At 41.7% G+C, this 25256-nt stretch overlaps 1 protein-coding gene across 1 annotated transcript in view; it reads left to right on the forward strand.

Moving 5' to 3' along the window:
* Nucleotides 1–696: 696 nt before the first annotated feature.
* Nucleotides 697–25256, forward strand: part of LOC135492972 (uncharacterized) — a 44764-nt gene continuing 20204 nt past the window's right edge. The window contains exons 1-7 of the mRNA XM_064779720.1: nt 697–819; nt 8590–8923; nt 17057–17278; nt 17649–18406; nt 18799–18893; nt 22027–22230; nt 24863–25068. Of these exons, the coding sequence (XP_064635790.1) occupies nt 8632–8923; nt 17057–17278; nt 17649–18406; nt 18799–18893; nt 22027–22230; nt 24863–25068 (1777 nt within the window). The 5' untranslated portion in view covers nt 697–819; nt 8590–8631. The remainder of the gene's footprint in view (nt 820–8589; nt 8924–17056; nt 17279–17648; nt 18407–18798; nt 18894–22026; nt 22231–24862; nt 25069–25256) is intronic.

Genomic DNA, 25256 nt, shown 5'->3' on the forward strand with positions numbered 1-25256 from the left:
CCATCATGAAGGTTTGGGGGTTCCACTCGAGCGCCCCAGGGTAAGCAGCTCGGAAGGACATATTGAGAGGCCAATAGGGGGTTTGAGGGGCCTTCCCCCCAATGCACTGGCTAAAACATGTCAGAAGGATGAGGGTTGGGGGGGGGGGGGGGCTCTCCATGGCGACAGTTGTGCGAGTTCAATAGAGCTTGCACTTTACATTAGAATCTGCCAGAGTCCCAGACTACGATAGTCTGGACACCTTTCGGGGGGGGGGGGGGCATTTTCCATTTCTTTGCCGGCTATTATGACGATGGAGTTGAGTTACTGCTAATGCGATACACGGAGAAAACTGTCTATCAAAAAAAAAAATTGGCGGAAGGAACTATAGCAGGGTCCCAACCAGGGGGTTTGGGGGGTTCCCCCCAACCTAAAGGCGCTGCGCGCTTACTAGGGCACTGCACTGATAATATTAATATAGATATTCATGCATGTATGTGCCATACTGTCTGTACTTGTGATAGTTGTGCAAAGAAACAATTCGAATTTGTGATTCGACGAATCTTTTCCTCGATAACTGGGAATACCCGACCCACTTTCGGAATTAATTCTCGATTCCAGGTCCCCTATTCTGTACGCTCAGTGTTTGCAACACACTGCAAGGAGGGAAGCTTGGGCCGAGTTTATCGGAACAAAGCGTGGCGCTTATCCAAGTTTCGATCGCTGTCTGTATTCTACTTGTCATAATATTTCCTGATTCGGTCCCAGATCACCTGGTAGACTTGTGTATTCTGGACCAGAATTGTCTTCGTGCGAAACTTGCAGGAATTTCTATCAGCGGTAGGTAGCCTAGGCCTTAATTCATGAATACTAACGGTTTATTTGGTCTTGGACATGGTGCTTCTGTCATCAATTATCCACAGGGACAGATCGTCTCTCTTCGAGACCTCTTTGGATTTCTTGCTCCCTGTCACAGTATACACTGCAGTCCATTCCAAGTGTTCTCAATACACCTTGTTTCAATAATCTATAACTGTTGATGCAGTGAAAGTTGAGCAGGTCAGCAGGTACGGGCTGTTCCAATTATCTCCTAACGAATGGTAGTTGATAAAGCTTGGAATCAGTGAAACCATGTACTCAGTGATAAACCTTGGAATAGTCAGTACTAAACCGTGGAATCACTGTGCAAGTACCGCGTGAAATCGGGTGCGTTCCTTCCAAGATTTATACCTTTCCAACTGCTAATCTTGTCCCAGCTGACTTTATTGATAGCAATTTGCCAGTAGTTCCAGAAACGACCTTTTTGTGGAGGATGATGTCATCATGCAATGCATTTGAAATGCATTGTTGTCGTTAAAAAATAAACTTATATTCATGACGGGCCGCAATTGCAAATATCTAATGATTTCTTTTCAATGAAAGCAAGAGAAAGGTTTTGTGATTGTTTTGTATTCCATATACTAAAATAAAACGTTTTTATTAGAAGAATCAGTTTGTATATATAATGCTCTGATTAAGCTTGGTAGATAGGACAAACATGCACACGGGAATCACTAAAAAATGTGTCCGCTTATAACTAACTGGTGACATCACGTAAAGATATTTACATCCCTCGATGTGTACATGAAGATGTACGAAATCGCTCACAGCGAAGGAATTTGTTCACATTTTCATCTCCAAACCCGGCTAAAACCTTCGGTAATAAACCTTCATCTACGTTTCTTGTCATGTTAAAGATGAGTTACGGATAAGTGCCAGCCGGTACTGCATGATGTAGTCAATCTTCTCAGTATCAACCTGTATGATCACATCGCTCCGTAGCTCAAATAGGTCTCATTAGGGAGTTTTTTTTATTCATGCCCCTAGTAGTTCCTAAAATCATTGATTTTTCGGTCTTCACAGTATGTCACTTGTCAGTGTTGATTCAGCAGTTGTTTTGGCAAAGACATGTTTTTTGGAGTTTCTGAAACCTAGAGCGCTACTCAATAGGCGGCTAACAAGAAACTATGCATTTTACTGTTGTAGCCGACGTATGTGTACACTGAACTTGGGATGTGCGTCGCCCCGTAGTGAAATGCCGTCCAGTGCCAGTTGGTGCGTTTTTCGCTGATTTGTGCAAAATTCAACATATCTCAAAAGTTCAATGGTTGACCCTCTATTTTTTTTGATTTTTGTGTAGCGCAAGCAACTGTCTTTCATGGGAGAATGGTCTTTGTAAGAATTATTCAGGAAGAAATGTATAATACTTGGGGGTTTTCGTGATTGTCCGGCCCAATTGGCAATATATTGCCATTTGGGATGGTGAACAGAGCTAGGAGCAAATGCGACGCTTATTATTTATTTAAAGAAACAAAATGCCCGATTTAACATCCTGCAGAATCAGGGGAATCGGGCGTTTCTAGTGATATACGACACAAATGGGTTGTCCTCATGCATTCACTTTGGAAACGCATTTTAAAATAGCTGATACATTCTGTTAATGGGGCACGTCATCATCGCGTACATTTGGGAAAAACTCCCTGACAAGACCACAGGCCCCGTGTGGTGGTGGCGTAGTAAGCGGAGCGCTGATTGGTCCATATTATGGGTGTGTGGTGGGCGTGTCGTGACGTGCATGCCCATATTTGGGAGATCAGTAATGTACACTGGAGCCGAGGTATGACTGGGTTGTTCTAAAATATAGATTGTTGAATCGGATATGCGACTGATTTCTAAACTACCGTCAAATTCCGATCTGATCATGTAAAAATAATCTCCAAATATTGATTCGTAACCACCTTAGGTTCCAATGGCATTATTTCATATTTTTATGCATTTTTAGGACTGATTCCAAGGTTTATCACTGGTTCCAAGGTTTCACTGATTCCAAGCTTTATCAACGACCCCAACGAATACAGGCTGACTCGGCCCATCGCAAACTCAGACCGCTTGTATATGGTCCTAACCCTAACCCTAACCCCAACCTTCATTTTAATGAAGGTGAAACACAAATATTAGAATATTTGTGTTTCACGTCATATTGACTTTCATCGTTGGTGTTAGTATATCACGGTGCCCATCGTAGTTGGACCGAGCGGTACACAAGCGGTCCGAGTTGGTGGCCTGAGTTGGTGGGCCGAGATGGGGATGGGTTGAGTTGGTCATATACACCCTCCCAACACTCAGTCGGTTCAACAGGTAATATTACTCGCCCCACAGGGAGTGCAAGTAACTGATTAAGCCCCATCATAACTAATCAGCAATGGCTTGGATTCTGTGCATGGTAGGGAGAATTGACAGTATCCGATTAAAAACTACTCATTACTGCTCTGCTGAAGTAAATTTTCGAAAATAAATGAAACGTTGCATCAGGATGTAACCAACATCCATGCCAAATCTCACGGCATAGCAAGAAATGGGGATTCCCCAAACATCTCAAATTGGAAAGTCCCACAGAATTGGTAGTTGATAAAGCTTGGAATCAGTGAAACCATGTACTCAGTGATAAACCTTGGAATAGTCAGTACTAAACCGTGGAATCACTGTGCAAGTACCACGTGAAATCGGGCGCGTTCCTTCCACGATTTATACCCTCCCAACTGCCAATCTCGTCCCAGCTGACTTTATTGATAGCAATTTGCCAGTAGTTCCAGTATCAACCTTTTTGAGGAGGATGACGTCATCATTGAATGCATTGGAAATGTATTGTTGTCGTTAAAAAATAAACTTATATTCATGACGGGCCGCCATTTGCAAATATCTAATTATTGCTCTTCGATGAAAGCAAAAGCAAGCTTTTGTGATTGTTTTGTATTCCATATACTGAAATAAAACGTTTTTATTAGAAGAATCAGTTTGTATATATAATGCTCTGATTAAGCTTGGTAGATAGGACAAACATGCACACGGGAATCACTAAAAAATGTGTCTGCTTAGAACTGGTACATCACGAAAATATCTCTACATCCCTCGATGTGTACATGAATATGTACGAAATCGCTCACAGCGAAGGAATTTATTCACATTTTTCATCTCCAAACCCGGCTAGAACCTTCGGTAAAAAAACTTTCATCTACGTTTCTACGGATAAGTGCCAGCCGGTACTGCATGATGTAGTCAATCTTCTCTGTATCACCCTGTATGATCACATCGCTCTGTAGTTCAAATAGGCCCCGTGTGGTGGCGTAGTAAGCGGAGCGCTGATTGGCCGATATTATGAGTGTGTTGTGGGCGTGTCGTGACGTGCATGCCTATATTTGGGAGATCAGTAATGTACACTGGTGGCGAGGTATGACTGGGTTGTTCTAAAATATAGATTATTGAATCGGATATGCGACTGATTTCTAAACTACCGTCAAATTCCGATCTGATCATGTAAAAATAAGCTCCAAATATTGATTCGTAACCACCTTAGGTTCAAATGGCATTATTTCATGTTTTTATGCATTTTTAGGACTGATTCTCAGGTTCCAAGGTTCCAAGCTTTATACCCACAGAATCGGCAGTTGGCTTAGAGTGACTCAACCACTCTCCTGAATACATTACTGCAGTTGGTTGTGGATTTTCAAACATGGAATATTTCGCAAATTTGGAAGTTGAATGAGTATTCTACGAATCTGCGAGTGGGTCGGGCAGGCCCTGTATATAGAATGTTTGAGAACAGAACAGCTTTCTACCAGGTCACTGATTCAAGGAACCATTGCGATCAAGTGTCATTCTGTTGATAAGTTTTGTTTATCTATTTCCTCTAAGTAACACGGAACGAGACCAAGACTAGAGAGGCCACTCTCAATTACATGTGTAAAGGTATCAGGACAATTCCCCGCCGGACAATTAATTGCCCCGCGACAATTCCTCCCTAGAAAATTGCCCCCCTCTAAAATTCCCCCCTAGTCGAATTGTCCGTCGTTAACTTTTGACAAAAGAGTGGCACGTTTCTTAACCACTTGCCCTAGAAGGTTCATACTTGGTGTGTGGGTACCCCTAGGCAAGAGTTTCTTTCAAAATGAAAATTAGAGCAATTTGACTGCTTGTCTGCCATATAGGTGGCGCTCTTTGAAAACCTATGTTTGGCTATATCTTATGAAAGATGCTAGCTGGAATCATGACATTTTTGCCGTTGATGCATCTCATAAGGGTGCTTGAAATGTAACCCATGTTTTTGATTTGACCTACTTTTCAAGGTCACAGAGGTCAAAGTTTGCTATCGGTAGTGCCGTGGGGTAATAGCGGCACGTTTCGTCACCGCTGGTGTTACTGACTTGAAATCTTGTGCAATATGTATCCCTAGGTCAGATGACGTCAGAGACTAAATTTTGCTCCGGTCTGATTCTTGACATGGCCACCAGGGGCCAGAAGTGGAAACCTAAAAAGTGTTATATCTCTCTTATGAGTGACTCCTTTTCGATTAAATTTTTATGGCAGCTAGGTTCCCCGAGCAAGGATACATCACATATCATGCAGGACCTAATTTTCAAGGTTGCAGAGGTGAAATGGCATAAATGGCCGTTTGAGTGTAACTATGGCACGTTTCTTAACCCCTAAAGTTATGAACTTGAAATTTGGTGCACATGACTACCTATGTCATAATTTGACTGGGGGGCAATTTAACAGGGGGTAATTTGACTGGGAGGGGGGGGGGGCAATTCTCTGGGGAATTATCGTTGGGCAATTTACTGACGGGGGGGGGGGGGGGAGAATTGATCTAGAACCATGTGTAAAGCATCCTTGTATCAACCTTAAGCTGTAATGCTGGTATAAGTAAAGTGATTCTAACCTCTCGGCCAACGGTATGGCTGTTGGTAATTCTTGTCCTCTTCAGCATCTGTCCGTGCGTCTGTCTGTCCTTCCTTGAGACTGCTTTATTTTTTGTTTCATATGCAGTGAATGTGTAGCATATCAGTAGGGGCTGTTCGCTACTGAAAATGCCTCAATCCTCTTAAAACGGATTTTCCACCAGGGGCATTTGCTGAAAACAGAAAAATTGCACTTGTTCCTATACGAATCAGTGGAATTCGATTTAACTCATATTGTGGGCATCTGCTGAGGATACATGTCATATTTCCCCTATTTTTTCGTTTTACCCAATTTTCAAGGGCAGAGATTAAAGTTCAGAAGTTCATCATTTGTTCCTTGGCTAATGACGTTAAAGCTCTAACTTGAGACTGCCTCAAGATGTTCTTATTATATGCGATAGATGTGTAGCATATCAGTAAGTGCTCTTCGCTATTGAAAATCACTTTGATCCGATTGACGGATTCACTAATTTACCCACTAGAGGCGTTTGCTGAAAATTGATCAAGTAGCCATTGCTTGTGTCTGATCTGTCATGCTCACACGTTTTCGATTGCAACATCATTGAAGAAATGATTTGGGCTGCACCCACTGAATGTATGAAAGCATTATTTTTAGCCTAGCAAAAATATATTGCATGTGTTTTATTCATACTCAAGTTTATAGTCAAAAACCTTCTTCGGGAACAATGTTTTTTTTTTTTTTTTGCCTCGTCACCCTTATAATGACCAATGAAATGACTCAAACAATGTTTTCCATCATTTTGTCTGTCATGTGCACATACCTTATGCAGCGGTCAATTACAACTCTGAACCCCTCCTATCAGACATTCGACATTTATTCGACACCTGGGAAAAAAGGGGTCGTCCAGGAATTGAAAGTTTCTCACCCAGAGCACAAGATCCTTGCTCCAGGAATTCACTGCTTCTTCTTTTTAGGCATGGAGCTTCAGAGCATCACCTGCTTTTCACTTGTCAGAACAGTGAACGTCAGGAATGCCACACAAATTCACATTTTTGGGTACGAAATCTATTATGAATAGACTTGTTCCCATATCTGGGTAAGGGTTGGCTAATTGTGATGAGGATGCTGCTATAGGCCTAAGAGCAGTCCACTGTGTATGTATAAAAGCAACCGTAAACTCACCTCTCGCCACGATCCTTGAAGTGCGCTGCCATGATGGAGCTCAAATGAAATCGCGGCTGAAAAAACGTGCATGGGTGATGACTGACCGCGGTCGCCAGACCTGCGACGGTCTTTCGGCATGTTCGGCGGTCCCGTACGCAGGAATTCACCAAAGATCATCTTTGTCATTTTCAGACATTCGACGAAATTCGATGCTGATTTTTACTCAGTTCCTCAGGATGCGACGCAGATGCGGCGTCGCATCAGTGTCGACCCCTGAAACCCTTGAAATGGGGGGTTCAGAGTTGTAATTGAGCGCTGCATTAGGGACCATCACAGTTGTCAACATTTACACGAGCATACAAACCGTACGTTGGGGGGGGGGAAGGGGGTCAATGGCCTGCGTACGCTTTTTAGAGAAACACAAAAATGTTGATATACAATGTATTTGATTTTTACTGAAGCACACTGTGAATTGAATGCCACTCATAAACCTCATTGCCCGGTACCTTGTCAGGCCCCATTGTATTATCCATCCATATACATTATACCTCACGCTGAGGTTTGTTTGTCTAGCGAACACAATAGCCACTCAAGCTTTTCAGCGGAATGGTTTGCATTCCTTTGTAAAAATTCAGCCAACAGCGGTACACAGACAGCCAAATAAATTTTTTTGTCATTTTCAAAATATCCACACGTTTATCGATGGTAACATAACAAATCGGATCAGGTCACTTGTCAGAAGGGCTTTATATGATAGTTTATCAGTGGCACAATTTTGTCTGACTGGACCATTCATCAAAATCAACAACTCACTTGTTTGTATGCCTAGCTTGTTCACTTATTCTTGAATAAAATTTTTGTTGAATAAAATCAACATTTTATTTTGTACATTCTCAAGGGGGGTCTCAAAAAGTGTACTCTTTGTACACTTTTGAAAATGTTGATAATTGTGAACTGCCCCTTCCTGGACACAATTTGATCATGTTTTCAAGGTCGCAGAGGTCAAATGGCATTAATTGGTTGTTTGACTATGGCACGTTTCTTAACCACTTAAATATTAATAACTTGAAACTTCGTACACAGGTCCCCATGGTCAGGTGACCTCTGACACTTAATTTTGGTCTGATCTGATTCTGAACTTGGCACCAGGGGACCAAAAATAAAATCTAGAAAGTGTGATCTCAATAGTTATGGAAGCAAGGCTTTTCATCTGTTGCGGCATTTTTTTGCAGTTTTGACAATTTTTTAACAGTAAGTAGTAAAACTACTTTTGGCTATATAATCTTGAATGCTGCTAACTAAAATCAGGGAATTTTTACTGTGGACACTGCTCATGAGACTTCGTCACATAAGTTTTTTTCGTTTATATCTTTTTCACGGTCACAGAGGTCATGTTACATAAAATACCTGTTATTAGTTCCTGGAGCATGTCTCCATAAACTAATGATGCTCGAATTTGCATCATTGAGTTTTAGGATGGTCTTATGGTGCCATTGTATACTTTGGCACTTTTGCTCATCAGCCAAAACAGTCCTGTTTTCTCACAAACTACTTTCAGCTATATCACACGAATGATGCGCGTAGTCCACTAAGCCAACTTCACTATCGTGTCACCTTCAGCATGTGTGTGGGCTGAGGGATTATGCTCCTGTTGCGGTACTTTTTTAAAAACACGTTATAGTTACAGTTACAGATCCTTTTTTGATTCAGGTATATACACGTACATAACTGATTTGAAATACGGTTACTAGTATGCCGAAGTTGGGTAAGGCCTACCCAGGAAGGGAAGGGCCTCCCACTGTGTGTCGCTGTGGAAATGAACCGGATTCCAACGAGAGTCAGCATGCCGCCAGTCCAGTGAGACGAGCTGTCGGAGACCAAAGGCGAGGCAGTGCTACCTCAGGAGAATCGGTTAATGCAACCTCGGTGACACGTGTGGAAGAGCCAATGGATGTGGATTTGTCGAATGAAGAATCACAAGACACAAACAGACAGAAAAGGAAGAGCCACAATGATGCTCCAGCAAAAGACAGCCACTTGCAAGGTAGGCCTCTTTGAAATTTGAATCATGTGCGTAAATTGCAATATTTTTGTTTGAGGACTCATTTCCCTCTGCAGATAATGTTGTTATGTATTTTATGACATGTGATTGTACTGGATGCCGGAATCCTTGTCTGGTTCTGCCAACCTCAGGATTTAGTTTGAGGCTGAGTAGCGACAATCGTCTATTATAGCTTGCTAGAATACCAGCGAGCTTTAGATTCTGCTTATTTTTGATTTAGAACAAATTATCATTTTGTGGTCAAATTGAGTGATGTATAGCACTAGGAGTATGCAGCATTGTGGAATATGCTCATATCCACAGTGTCACCTGCCTTGTGTGTGATCTCCACTGTACTGTTCTGGGCAAGCCTATCAGCGAAGCCCACCTGCTCTCCTGGCGTGCAATTACTGGAACCCAACAACATCCCCTCGCCGAAATGCTCTGTTGTTAATAAACAAATTTTACGTGCTTTAGATTTACTGATGACCCTGACCTTAAGATATAGATATATGAATTTAACCCGTCAATAAGACTCTAAAAAAGAGGGGGCATGCACTGCATTAATTCTGAAAATCCCTGGTGTGTTCCCAAATTTCATGGTCAATATCAATGATTATTCATGAATTAAGGGGGGGGAGGGTTGGTGTGGATCCCCCTTTGATTCACGCCTGACTGGTATTAGTTCAGATCTTTTGGAGATAAATCCCTTTTTGAATCACCGCAGGGGAGTCTATACAATACTGTAGTGTCCGATGCCATCGTCGTTGTCGTCTGCCGTCATCTGTATCCTGTTTCAAAAAATGGCACGTTTCTTAATGACTGGAGCTATGAACTTGAAACTTTGTATACAAGGAGCCTCCAGGTCAGGTGGCCTCTGACACTGAATTTCGGTCTGATCTGATTTTTGACTTGACCACGAGGGGACCAAAAGTGGAAACCTAAAAAGTGTGATATCTATATCTTATAAGTAACCCGTTTTCGATAACAAATTGTTGGTAGGTTCTCTTAGCAGGGATACATCAAATATCATACAGGTTTTTGATTTGACCTAATTTTCAAGGTCACAGAGGTCAAATAGTGTAAAATGGCCGTTTGAGTGTTACTACATTGAATGGCACATTTCTTAACCGCTAAAGCTATGAACTTGAAATTTTGTGCACACGACTCCCTACATCATATTTATTTATTTATTTATTTAATCGTACATAATAGTACATTCAACAGAGTGCAGTGCTGTATTGTGCAGTGAGAAAAATGAATAGATGGAAGAACATTTTAAAACAAGTTAGAAACAGGCAGCGAATGCCACAACTAATTACCAGTGATACTCAATTGAACTTGTTTACAGATATTATATTGGCCATCAACAAATTATTCAGTCTCAGGTGTCTGTAGAATTTAGTTTACACATAAATCATTTAATATAGTATTAATCTCATCAAGATTAAAGAAATTGCGGTCTCTATTGTCTCTTATAATCTATTGTCTCTTATAATCTCTGACACTGAATTTTGTGTGATCCAATCCTATTCTACAATTGGCCATCAGGGGGCCAAAACTAAATGAAATGGCCAGGGCCATTGTGCTCACCTCTTTTGAAGGATTGATGGATGACATGGAAAGTGAATTGAATTGAGGTAACTACAGATATGACAATGCAGAATAGACTATTTTATGATCCGACACTTTAGATTCAGTGACACAAAACACCCTGAGAGTTTGGTATCCTCAATGCTCATTCACCTACTGGTAAAAATTGATTTTTTGGTGGCCATCTCAAAATCTTAATTTTTTGCCATTTTCGCAGTTTTTCGGGCTTTTGTCCGCAGGGACCAAATATGCCCCGGAAGCATTTTTGGGGTATCATAACTTTTTGTTGTTGATCTCCTAGACCCTGGAAAAAATAGACTGATGTACCCCACACATCTGTCTGGCAAAATGTTATTATATGTGTGTCTGATGGGTTCATTAGAAAATTATGGTTGCCCAAAAAGTCTCCCGCAAAATAGCCAAAAATAGCATTTTTGATGTCCTGTAATTTGACAAATAGGATCTTCAAACCCTATATTCTCTCAGAACACATACTAGGGGGGGGGGGGGGGGATGACTAGGAAATGCCAAATAAACAAGGTATTCTTACATACTTTTCTTTTTATTTGATCTCAGAAACCTATGATATTCGACCAGCCCCCCCCCCCCTCCCCCAGAGGGGGCGGTCGGCTTGACCCCATATCTCAAAAACCGTTCCATATAATTCAACAAAATTTTCTGTGCTTCTATTCTGGCCATAGATAAGAACATCTATTTAGAAAAAATGTCCTTTCCTTGTGTTTGAAATTTGACTGCTGGTACCTACTCATTGGCAATGGCGATCCAAAGTGGTCATGATAGAATAATATAAGTTTAACTTAACCTAATAAGGCCGAGGATTTTTCCCCTGAAAATATCCTATGTGCCCAAAGGTATTTTGTGCCACAATACCCTATTTATTCGTGAAAAATGCTGTCAAAACTTATTTATTGACATAACAGGAAAATCCACCTATCAAAATCTTACATTATACTGCCGGAAAAACTATTTTTTGCCAATTCACTCTTTGTCCTAATTGTGATGTGGATTAATTTTTCAATATAGAGTCGACATCCACTCCATCCAGCAACCTCGCCGTCGCAAGTAACCCATTAATGTTTAGCTAGAATGAGACAACATCATCAAATGTTTCCATTATAAAATCAACTTTTTACCATTATGAAGTCGCTGATCACAAAAAGTTGGACTGTAAAAAAAAGTTAAAGTACGCCTAAAACAAGCTACTCTAGGCCTAGGCCTACATAGAGCCTAGATATGGAACCTTGAAACATGTATCTACATCGAGTATTACTTCACCACTACTAAGATCAGCCAATTAGCAATACACTATACCTACCATATCATGCATTATACATTACTTCTTAGGCTATGTCAATCATCAACGACCCTTTCAGCACTTAATTTCACCTCTTCAACCTTGAAATCAATCACTACACTAGAGTGTGGAAGGAGATTTCAAAGTCATTAATTACTTCTACGGCCATGACTTGAGATCACAACAATATCCAGCTTCAAGAATGTTGAAAAACACAGAAATTTCTGCGATTTCCCCAGTTCACTGGAAGCAGACATGTTTATTTTGCATTCCAGTGTATCAGAATGACACCAGATGGCATGGTCGTCCTGATCAGTGCATTTATAGTCACTGGGCTGTTTTTGGTTTTAGCCATCTAGTGGCCAAACGAAATATCAAACCGGACCGAAATTTGTTGCCCAAGGGTATTTCACTAGGAGGTACAATTGTACCAAGTTTTAAGTCAAAATCTTCATTACTTGAAAAATGTGCCAATATCGGCCAATTTACGCTATTTGACTTCTGCGACCTTGAAAAACAGTTCAAATCAAAAACCCGTATGATATGTTATGTATCTTTACTAGATGTACCTATAATAAAAATTTGGCAATGATCCAGCCATGCATTAAGGAGATATAGCACTTTTTGTGTTTACGGTTTTAGCCACCTGGTGGCCAAATCAGGAATTAGACGGACTGAAATTTGGTCACCCAGGTGTCATTACATGGGGAAACATGTGTACCAAGTTTCTAGTCAATAGCTCCAGTAGTTATGAAACGTGCCCTGCTAACGGACGACGACGGATGACGGTCGCCACGCCAAAGCAAAAGCTCACCTCTCAGAGAGGTGAGCTAAAAAGGCAAAAAGTGCAATATCTGAATTATTAGTGACTACTTTTCGCCGATATTTTTATGGGAGGTTTTATGAGAAAGGATGCATCACATATCTTATGGGTTTTTGATTTGACCTAACTTTCAAGGTCAAAGAGGTCAAATGGGGAAATTGGCTGTTTGACTTGTACTCGTGGCACGTTTCTGAACTGCTAAAGCTGTGAAATTTGGTAGACATAATCCCCACATCATATAATCTCTGACACCGAATTTCTGTCCGATCTGATTCTCGAATTGGCCACCAGGGGGCCAAAATTAAAACAGATAAAAACTGCGATATCTCGCTTGTATGTGACTTGTTTTTGATGATATTTTTATTGTAGGTACTTATTGGCTCACCGTTAGGGGAGTCTATACGATAGCCCTGTGTCCGTCGTCGTCCGTATCCTGTGTGGCACGTTTCTTAACCGCTTGTGCTATGAACTTGAAAATTTGAACACATGACCTCCTAGGTCAGAGGTACTCTGACACTAAATTTCGGTCCGGTCTGGTTCATAACTTGGCAACCAGGGGGCCAAAACTGAAAACATAAAAAGTGTGATATGTCTCCTATTAATGATCCGTTTTCAATAAAACTTTTATGGTAGGTACTCCTAGCAAGGATACATCACATATCATACGGGTTTTTGATTTGACGTACTTTTCAAGGTCACAGAGGTCAAGTGGCGTAAATTGGCCGTTAGGATGTCACTATGGCACGTTTCTAAACTGCAATGACTATTGATCCCAAATTTGGTACACATGTACCCCTTAGTCAGGTGATCTCAGGGACCGAAGTTCGGTTCAATATGATTCACCACTTGACCATCAGGGGGCAAAATCCAAAAACCTTAAAAATGTGATTATTTCTTAACTTCTTGCCCGATTGCCACCAATTTGATATCATGTGTACATCTAACCACCATACAGTATATGTCACACAGGTTTTTAATTTGACGTACTTTTCAAGGTCACAGAGGTCAAATGGCGTAAATTGGCCGTCAGGCAGTAACTATGGCACGTTTCTTAACCGCAATGACTATTGATCACAAATTAAGTACATATGTACCCATTGGTCAGGTGATCTCAGGTACTGAAGTTTGGTTCGATCTGATTTGCCTTTTGGCCTCCGGGGAGGGGGCCAAATCCAAAATTCTTCAAAATGCTATTATTCCTTAATTACTTGCCCGAATGGCAGCAATTTTATATCATAGGTGCATCCAATTCTAACAACCATTCAATGTGTCACCCGGGTCTTTTTTGATTTGACCTACTTTTCAAGGTCACAGAGGTCAAATTTACTGTAAATTGGCCATTTTGGGGAAATTGTAATTGGTTGGACCTGCAACAAACCTAACACTACATGACACAATACCATACTCTTCATCCATCTTTCCTCCACATGAGGTGAGCACAATGGCCCTGGCCATTTCATGTAATATGTAGATTCGTTTATCAATAGCGTCCTACCTCCGTCTGTAGTTGTGGCAGATATATGTCCGGAAATTGGTATCCATCGGTACGATTAAGTTCGACTCCTTTTGTTCTTGTCTCGATATTGACAATGAGGGAGCCCCTACACACCATATGTCCGATTTGGACTTTGGGCATTGACCAAGGGCTGATTTCATATAATTTGAGTCGAGGGACTTCTGATGTTCCTCAGTCAGTTCGCCCAATGAGCATTAGGTCTCTCCCACATACTCCTCACCACACGTCGCACACTTTTGAGAGTAGATTACTCCACATTTTTCATTGTTGTTGAGAGGGTCTTTTGGACGAACAAACGTGCTGCGTAATGTATAACCTGACTTACAGTAGAGGCTAATGTTATGTTTCGCGTACAGACGTTTCAGTCTCTCCGTAGTGGCCTGCATGTTAGCCAACACAACAGACCCAGCGGGTTTTTTGGTGCTGTCATAAGGTTCTTTACTTAAGCGCTTCTTGCTGTGACCTCGCAGCTCACCCTCCTTAAGAGCTCACTCTACTCCGGATAGCCACAGGTCTTTAAAGTGTCCCTGATTCTTGACTGCTGTGTGTTTCTGAGTTGCTCTTATTCAATGAGGGTGTCGGCCCTATGCATGAGCCCAGTTTCTGATGCACAGGGTGATTTAAAGACATTGCAATTAGTGGTCTGCATGTGTCGGTTTCCTATAGATATCGGTGGTAATCTCCTCCTATTCCCTACACATCTGCACGTCCAACATAGGGAGCACACCTTTCTGCTCCTTTTCGATAGTGAAGGCTATGCTGTCCTGCTGTTGGTTGATGTCAGCGAACAGTTCATCTTCGTAAACTTGCTTACGTATCTGCCCCAGAGGGTGAGGGGCAGTAGCTAAGGCTTTCCTTTCCAACTCCTCCATGAATAGGTTAGCGAGTACCGGTGAAAGGGGGGAGCCCATAGCCATACTAAATGTTTGTTCATAGATGACCTCATTAAATTCAAAGTAGGTGGTGTCGACCACCATTTTCAACAGTTCCCCAAACTCAGAGGGTGGCAGTAAGGTCCTATCACTCCAAGTGGAATCGAGTTGGTTGGCCTTCTTCAGAGACCGCAGTTTGCGCTGTTGTCTGCCTTAAGCAACTTCGTTGTTGGGTACAGAGGGGGTAGGGTTTTTACGTGGCTTTTTCTGCGAGTAGCTTTTCACACTGGTCCTGGTACTCCTTCTTATCCATAGTCACCACAGCCTTTCCTTTATCAGCAGGAAGGATGGTGATATCCTTCTTTTCCCTCAACGATTTCAGCAACTTCCTCTCTGAATTAGGTAAGTTCGGCTTGGGGGCTTAAGCACTGCGTAAGACACCCACCACCTCGCTCCGCAGTATATCAGCTTCTTTATCTAACCAGAAACATGCCACCTCAGTGGTACTGATGATCTCTTTTACAGGGATCTTACTAGCTGCCACCGCAAAGTTTAAGCCTTTTGCCAAAGGTTTCATTTCACACTCAGATGCTTTGTATTCAGATAAAACCTTTACCTATTTCTTAAGTTGCGTACCTGTCAAGTCCACGCTGTGTGATACTTTGCTGCGTGGCATAGCTACTTTCTTGGCAGCGAGTCTATCAAGTTTGTTTACCTGCGCCACCTTAAATTTCTGGAAAGACAATTCCTGTGAGGTGTACACATTTGCACTTATCCGCTTGAAGAAATTGTCATCTCCCTGACAACATTCCTTGAATGAATGACGCAATAAATCACTTTTTATGTGCAACTGACTGATCTTATGGTGAGTGAGGTGAAAACGTTTCCGGAGTAGAGCACGTTCCGCCTGATTGACAATTTCGGAAGCCCTTTGTGAAAGCACAGTCATCTGTAACTTGAGATTTTTCGGCATGATCTCAAGGTCCATGCAACGTAGGTTGAAACGAATATGATTATCTGATGGCGCGCCAACTGGTTTGCACACTTTTCCAATGATCTAACACAATGTAGGCCATCGTTTCCGTACTTCTCGTGTACGATAGTAAAGTCGTTCATATTCTATGTTAGTTTGATAGAGTATGTAGATTCGTTTATCAATAGCCTTCGAAAAATGAGAAATAAAATGTAATTTTCCAAAGTTTCGATCATGAGCCGCGCAACGCGCACAGAAAGGTTTAGGAGGTTATCCACATACGAACAAAGGGAGCCAAACTTAATCGTACCATTGGATACCAACTTCCGGACATATATCTGCCACAACTACGGACGGAGTTAGGACGCTGGGAATCATGCCGCCCGCATTCAAGGCCTTGACCCTGCCTCGTTTTGAGGTTGAGTCTCACATCCATGAACATGTGAGACAGTCGATGACAAAAATTTTGAAAATTACATTTTATTCCCCATTTTTCGAACACTATTATGATAAATGAATCTACATACTATATAAACTAACATAGAACATGAACAACTTTACAATGGTAGGTACTTCAAGCAAGGATATATCACATATCCTACAAGTTTTTGATTTGACCTACTTTTTAAGTCCCCGAGGTCAATTGGCGTAAATTGGCCGAGTGTAACAATGGCATGTTAACCCCTAAAGCAAACAACTGGAAACTTGGTACACATGACCCTCTAGGTCAGATAACCTCTGACACCGAATTTCAGTGAGCCAAAACTGAAAAGGTAAAAAATACAATATTAGTGACTTGTTTTCAATAATATTTTTATGGTAGGTACTCCAAGCAAGGGTACATCACATGTCATAACGACTTTGATTTGACCTATATACTAAACAAGTAGCATGTTTCTTGATTGGGATGAATTCCTAACCACCAAATAACAATACGGTGAGCACAATGGCCTCTGAGCATTTCAGTATTCAATGAAAAGCAATTGGATATGGATGGAAAATGTTTAGTCTTTGGTTGTTGGATTGCAAAAAAACTCTTCACAGATATGGCCAATTCGCTGGAGCAACCAGTTTGTCACGGAACATCGCCAGATCAACCTTGCAATACCCCAATCACAACTGAACACTTCTGTGAATCATGTGGACAGAAGAACAAATACATCCAATGCCTTGGAAGTAGAAAAGATGATGCTTCACCTTGTAAGACATTTGTGGAACCTGGTCACTCATGTCCATGCTGTGGACAACATGCCAAACCAACAACTGGTGAGTTGAATATTTAATAGGTACACGATCATGTAGTCTAAAACATGTAAAAGGTGGCGGTTGGGTTACTCTCTTCTCTGTCAATGGCTCTGTAAGTTTGGTATGATCAGTAATTTGTAGAACTTGCGAGACAGACACCAACAGATAGCACACAGAAACATTGTTGAAATAATACACCTACTGTCCAGGTGAGGCTAATTACTGGCTCTTCATCACGGACCAACATAACGTTTGCACCTTCACACTGGCTAATTGTTCAGGTTCCGAAATAACAAAGAAAAAAATAGATGTCTTCTAAAATTTAAATGTGTGGTCATTTTATATTGGTCAGACAGTAAACTTATTACATTCCAGCATGTCATTATTTCAGCTAGCGCTGTAGTAGAAAAAAAGCAGATTACGGAGATGTCAGTCAATCTGAGGCCCTGTTACCAAAAAAATGTCAAAGAATCAGAGCTGCGTGGAAAACCTACTGCTCAACATGATGTCGAAAATCATGGAAAAATTGACAGCATAAATGTTCCAAGGAAAAATGAGCGGGATTGCACTCATCCGGTGGGAAAAGACAGAGCAACTAATCTTGGGAAAACTGACAGCAAAAATAACCTGGGAAAAAATGACAGCACAAAGAGTTTGGATGAAGATTGTCCTCAGACTGAAGATATCTCAACATTGGAAGTGGCTAGTGGAGGTGCCAGTGGCTCAGACAACTTTGGTGCAATGACTCATCCTGCATCAAAGAAGGTCTTCGGTGAGCCTATTGCCAATGGCAGTAAAATGTTCAAGAACAGGTCACTGTCGGGTGAAAACAAGACAGAAGTGGATGGCGGAGATGCATCAGCCACTACAGCCGAGGAACAAAAAAATCAGAGGTCTGAGAGTGCCTGTCAATCTCAAACAACAAAAGAGACTGGAGATGCTGACCAAAGTAAGACAAACACAGAGGCTGCTAAAGGAGAAAGTGACAGCTTGGAGAGCAAAGACCCACATGAGATTTCCAAGGAGGATGGTACTACCAATTGTGCAGAGCCATCTGATCCGAAAACTGAGCATGAATTGGGGGATGAAGGAGAGGATGCTAAGAATGGCAACCAAGAAAGTCAAGGTGCAGGTGCTGGGCATGAAAATGTAAGTTGCTGTCATAGATTTTTTCTTTGATGCATTTATTTTTTCTATTCAGCCAATAAGCTATGGCCAATTACAAATTTTGGGACTGCATACTTAACTTGCTACCGCATGATATACGAATTAATGTCGTGTACTCATCCTTCGAAATTAAGGAAAGGATATTCTTTCTTTGACAACATAGACAAAGGAACGCACAGTTGGGTTTTTGTGTTTTGTGTGCCATGATGACACTTTTTTATGATTCCCATCTTGCAAGTAACAGCAGTGGTGAAGAAACATTTATTTCCTTACTGTTTAACAATGCAACTTTAATAATAATGAAAAAACTCATGTGTCTCACCAATGTTACAACAACTGCGCATGCCTTATCACGCTTTGTCTGCATATTTTAGGAAAGCGGGGGAAAGCCATATAGGAAAGGCCAAGAGAAGAATTTGGTAGAAGGAACAAAAACAACAAGGGGAAACAAGAAGGAAAGTAAGAAGGGGTAAGATTAATCCCTTATCACATTCACAGTGTCTGGTTTTAGTCAAACTTGGTCTACCAAATACAGCATTAATCCGACAAAATGTTTTTAAAATGTGCAGATAGCTTTCAGTTGCACGACGGACGTATTATGGGCCTGTCGTGCGTCCGGACCACCTTGGACGCGGCGAAAAAATGCCTCACGCGTCTGGGCTATTACTTTAGAATCATTAGAGATTCCACTTTCTATTTGTTTTGGTAGGAAGAACAGGGGACTGGTGAGGTTGAGTTCAATATACGACGTGTTCTCACTCACGGTTTGGCCACTAGGGGCAATATGTGAAAACACAAAAAACGCAATAACTCTGCCAATTTTGGTTACCTCTTGGAAGGTGACATATTGTATCATACAGGTTTTGACCTTTACCTATTTTCAAGGTCACAGAAGTCAAAGTTTGTGTCAAATTACAAAATGTGAACATTTCGTAACCACTCAAGCTATTGATCGCAATCTCTGTAACTATGTACGTGACAGTATAAACTGATAGACCAACTTCCGACCTTATATCATTCCTGGTTTGGCCACCACTGAGCGTTATGCAAAAACACAAAAAGTGTGATATCTCACTTAATATTGGTCACAGCTTGTTGAAATTTTTATGGCAGGTACTTCTTATAAGGGGACATTAAATGTCGGACGGGTTTTGACCTTGGCTTATTTTTAAGATCACAGAGGTCAAAGTTTGTGTCAAATTACGAAATGCTCATATTTCGCAACCACTGAGGCTATTGATTTCAATATCTGTTCATATTTACTCATATTCACTAGGCAACAGTTACTCGTAAATAAACTTTCAACCACATGCAATTCCTTGTTTCACCACTGGGGGGCATTACATGTATGCATACACATAAATATGATTACTCGCCGATGGTTGACCGGCTTGGTTTCGTATTACTGTGCGACTGGGATGTTGGGGCTGGGTTAATTCCTAGTGATTTTCGGCCATATTCAACATCCGGTATGGCCCCCAGGCGGCCATCTTGGATTTCACATTCCGGATTGTAACTGCTGAACAAGACAGAAGATGGCCTTGAATTTTCTCCGACATGATTGGGCTGGGTGTGAGAGGTCACCTGGGCATTTTTGGGCCTGATCCACTATCAATTATGGCTGCCAGGCGGCCATCTTTGACTTCACATCCTGATGGAGTGGGATGGGAGAGGTGCCCTTTAGATGTTGGGCCCAGTACAATATCCAGTATGGCTGCCAGGCTGCCATCTTGGATTTCGCACTCTGGGCGGTAACTGCAAAATGAGTCACCCAATGAACTTGAACGTTCTGTAGCATAATGGGCAGGGGATGGAGAGGTGCCCTATCGAGTTTGGGCCCGAAGGTGGCTTCCAGGTGACCATCCTAGCCCATGCATTCCAGACTGCGACTGTTGAACGAGTCACCATTGGCTTTAAATTCTCTGTGGCATGTTGGGGTGGGGTGGGAGAAGTGCCTTATCTATTTTGGGTCCGATCTCAAATTCGAGATGGCCACTTGGCTGCCATTGCGGTGGTCTTTTGCTCTAGATAAGAAATTCATATCAATGCAGCGGCATGGTGTATAATGTAGAAGCCGCAATCTCAAGTGATATAAATGATGTACAGCTAGACCCAGCAACCACAAATTAACGGTCGGTTTTTCCATGCTTGTGGTTAGTTTTGGAGTACGGAGCGACAGGGTATATTGCTGCCGCTTTGTAGTACACTTGTTTGGAAATTTCTCTTCAAATAACAATGGCATGCCTTTATGCAAAGGTTACCAGTCGGAAGAATGTTAACATTTTAGTATTCACCGACTGAAACATATTCAAAATCCAGACAGGGCGTACTGCATGACGAAATGAATGCCACATTGCTAGCATGACTAAAGCCTGCACCACACGGTGAAAATTTGCGTGATGCAAGTGACACGCGTGCATGTTGCGACAGGCAAATTCTCACTGTGTGGGGTCGTTTTTTGCTGCGTATCTTCCCTCGCGAGTCGAGACGCAGCCGATCTAGCATGTTTGATATTTTCTCGACACGCGAGGAAGTTAATCACCGTGTGGGGGCTACCTGCAGCAATGTTGCGCGAGTTCGACGAATCACAACAAGCAGATCGGTCACATGATTTATAGGTCAGTCACATGATACCAAAATGGCAGCGCCCGGGAACTGTCAAATCCTATGAGAAGTATTATGGACCAAGAAGACCAAATTGCCCTTATTCTCCTGCTGTTACTCCGTCGGAGGTGGCGGCGGAGGTGGCGCCGCGTGGACCGTAGTCTTTGGACAAGGCCATGGATTCAGAGAAGAGAGGATAAGGGGGCCTATGCAAATCTAATTGCTGAATTGCGGGAGGAGGACCCCATGAAGTATCGCCAGTTCCACAGAGTGCGGGTCGAGGAATTTCAGGAATTGCTCGAGATGGTGGGGCCGCAGATACAAAGGCAGGATACAGTAATGCGACGCAGTATCGATCCTGGCCGGAGACTTGCTGTAACCCTGCGCTTTTTAGCAACGGGTAGGTAAAATTCCTTGGTTATCTGGATGCATCTTTATCCCTCAACAGGGCACGTCACGAAAGTTACATTGTTGGTCACCTGGGGTCCATTGGGCCCCCTTTCCGGTAAAAAACCAATGCCAGTTTGCTGCCTTTGGAGGAAATCATAAGATAAAAAATATGTGGGCTTGTTGGATGTCCATGGTATAATGTGACTGACCTATAAATCATGTGACCGATCTGCTTGTTGTGATTCGTCGAACTCGCGCAACATTGCTGCAGGTAGCCCCCACACGGTGATTAACTTCCTCGCGTGTCGAGAAAATATCAAACATGCTAGATCGGCTGCGTCTCGACACGCGAGGAAGATACGCAGCAAAAAACGACCCCACACAGTGAGAATTTGCCTGTCGCAACGTGCACGCGTGTCACTTGCATCACGCAAATTTCACCGTGTGGTGCGGGCTTAACACTGCGCTTTAGAAATATTCCAAGCTTGTGAGAATTCTCACCAAGTTGAAAAGGGGCAGAATTTTCATGCTTCATCTTGCACCCATACCTGGCATCACTGAGGTAACTGAGCACAATCAGTTTGCTGTCAATTCTTTTTCTTCTTCAGGAAAAACAAAGAAAATACAACTGTTCACACATCTCAGCACTTGCAAACCAAAGGCAAAACTCAAGGAAAGCGACAAGTTCGTTTTTATGTTGCATTGCACAAGGATTTCCATTATAACCATGCAAATGATTCAGTGTGCATCAGATTCCATCATCCGCATCTTGGTGGATTTGCTGAAAGTAAACATCGTATGGAGAAAGTGAAGTAAGTAATTATTTGATGGGTCAATCCTGTAGGAACAAACACCCAATACCAACATGCTTGGGTTGGACCTATATGCAGAACCAAGTTTGGATTAACAAATCTATAATCTGTACTGCCAAGACAAGATATGTCCAAGAAGTGCCAGATGAATCCAAAAAAAACATAGACTAATCCACGAATATCCATTGAAAACTACTTCAGAGACAACCCCAGAAAACAACAGTATGTGTCCCTTACTCCTGACATTTTCTTAATAGGTTGTTGTACATCTTATAATTTTCACTACATGAATTATGCGGAAACTCTTACCCAAGTTGACCTACAACCTAAGAAATGAGACAAGACCGCCATTGCTTTTTGGCTCACCTATTTAGAACACTGCTGTGTCCGTCGTCTGTCGTCGTCATGGCTTCCGCTCTTCGCCGTCGTCTATCCTGTTTCAAAAACAGTGGCACGTTTCTTAACCGCTTCAGCTATGAACTTAAAATTTGGTACACATGACTCCCTATGTCATGTAACCTCTCTGACACTGAATTTCGGTCCAATCTGATTCTTGGCTACCTGGGGGCAAGAAATGGAAACCTAAAAAGTGTGATCTCTTTTATAAGTGACTCTTTTTCGATAAGATTTTTACGGTAGGTTCTCCTAGCCAGATTACATAACATATCATACGGGTTTTTGGTTTGACCTAATTTTCAAGGTCAAATAGGTAAAACGGTGTAAATTGGCCTTTTGAGTGTAACTATGGTACGTTTCTTAACCCCTAAAGCTATGAATTTGAAATTTGGTGCACATGACTCCTAATGTCATATAGCCACTAACGCCAAATTTTGGTCTGATCAGATTCTCGACTTGGCCACCAGGGGGCCAAAACTAAAAAAGGTAAAAAGTGCAGCATCTCCCTTATTAGTGATTTGTTTTCGATGATATTTTTATGGTAGGTATTTCTTTCAAAGATACATCAGATTTCGTACGGGTTTTCGGTTTGACCTGATTTTCAAGGTCACAGAGGTAAAATGGCATAAATTGGCCGTTTGAGGGTAACTATGGCACGTTTCTTAACCGCTAAAGCTATGAACTTGAAATTTGGTACACATGACTCCCTACGTCATGTTATCTCTGACACCTAATTTCGGTTTGATCTGATTCTCAACTTGGCCACCAGGAGGCAAACTAAAAAAGGGTGAAAAGTGCATTTACTCGCTTATAATCTCGCTTATTTTTATGGTAGGTACTCCAAGCAAGGATACATCACATGTCATACCAACTTTGGTTTGACCTATATACCTATACACTATACATGTTTTCTCCAAGGCAAGCACATTCCGAGCTACCCTTTGGAGTGTAACATAATGAATCAGGGTTGGCACTAGGTCATGAAAGCTCTTAGCCAATGTGCCTAACAGTCCAAAAATCTCCTAGCCACACAAAGTTCGCCACAACATCACCTGTCTTTCTGTGCCGAAACCTTTCACCACACTTCGCCACTTTTCGCCATGGTTAGCCAGTCCTAGCCACGAACAGCGCCCATGTGAATGATAAGCTCGCTACCAACAGCCGCTATACCCGCACGTATCTATATAATACAATGCGTAACATTTGATTGAGAAGCGAGGTCGTAACCCTACTCTGTAGCCAATCATACGGTAGTTATCACGTGGGCAGCATTCGTTTCATCCAAATATGGCTACATTACAACTGTCTATGAATGAGCTCAACTGGCCTTTCATCGCCACACACCGTTTGAATTCGCCACTGGCGGCGTGGCGAACGGCCAGCATGAAGCCTGTTCAGAATCATCGACATAATTGCCTAGACTCTGTTCACCGATTTTAGGCAGAGTTAGCGCTCCAGGAACTCTTATTGATACTTAACCGCAACACTGAAATGTGACAGCAATTATAGGTCTTGGTTTTCAATGGCACGCTGATTTGCGCATAATATTTCGAAACGCACTCTAGTGGGCTTGTGTTGCAAATAGTGAACAAACCGATGTGAATCATAAAGTTCCAAAATGTCAAGCAGTTTTTCTCCACTTTTATAAAACATTTTTTCAAATTTTGAAAATAGAAATGTGCTGTTAACTAACTGGAGCTCGTCCGTATAACCGCGGATTCTATGGTTTTTTAAAATAGATTTCCGCGAAATTTCCGAAATAGAGAAACTATATGGAGTAAAAGCTATACTCTGTTAATTATAAATTATTATTTTTTAAAATAATCAGCGGTTATACGGGCATGTTTTAGGAATGGCTGCATCCTTTCCAACAGAGTATGCTTCAATGCGACGTAGCATGTTGACATAAAATTGATAAAGGTGATTTTTACCTTCCCAAAAAAGTCATTTTTCCTTGGTAATGCAGAAGTACGATCCAGCTATTTAGGGGGAAAGTTCACTTAGATGCTTCATGCGTAACATATCGTACCATAGTTTTAAAAAAAATCATTGTTATCAATGAATTATCACGAGTTAAAATTGGGCAGTTTTGCGCCACGCATAGGTATAGATCAACCTTAATATCTAAAAAGCCAGAATTATTCACCTTTATTATCTTAATTTTCATCATTATGCTATAACCTCACAGCGCCTTACTTGATGTCATGCTTTTGATTGTTTGATTTCTTTTCTTTAGGGACTTTAGTGAAGGGTATGTTCTTTTTGAACTTACCGTTGTGATGCCTGACAGTATCACATGCCGACTGCAATACAAATACGTGTTTTTTCATCAGACGGACAAAAATGCGAAGCCAAATTTCTTGTATGAGTGGATACCTGGCTATAACAAAAAAGAACAACCTTCTCACAATCGGATTCTTGATATGACTAAGCTTCAAAAAGGTTGGTGGAATTTGCTGAAAAACTACAATAGAATCTTCTGTCAATAAAAAGTAGGCAAAAGGAATGCGAGGCTATGGTGGTGTACAAAAATAGAATCCAGAAGAACTTTGCTAAGAATTCAACACCTTCAATTTTTGTCAGGAGTATCAAAATTGGGTTGGGGGAGTTTCAGTATACAAATATCGGGA

The sequence above is a fragment of the Lineus longissimus genome, chromosome 8, assembly GCF_910592395.1.
Source record: "Lineus longissimus chromosome 8, tnLinLong1.2, whole genome shotgun sequence".
Classification (NCBI taxonomy): domain Eukaryota; kingdom Metazoa; phylum Nemertea; class Pilidiophora; order Heteronemertea; family Lineidae; genus Lineus; species Lineus longissimus.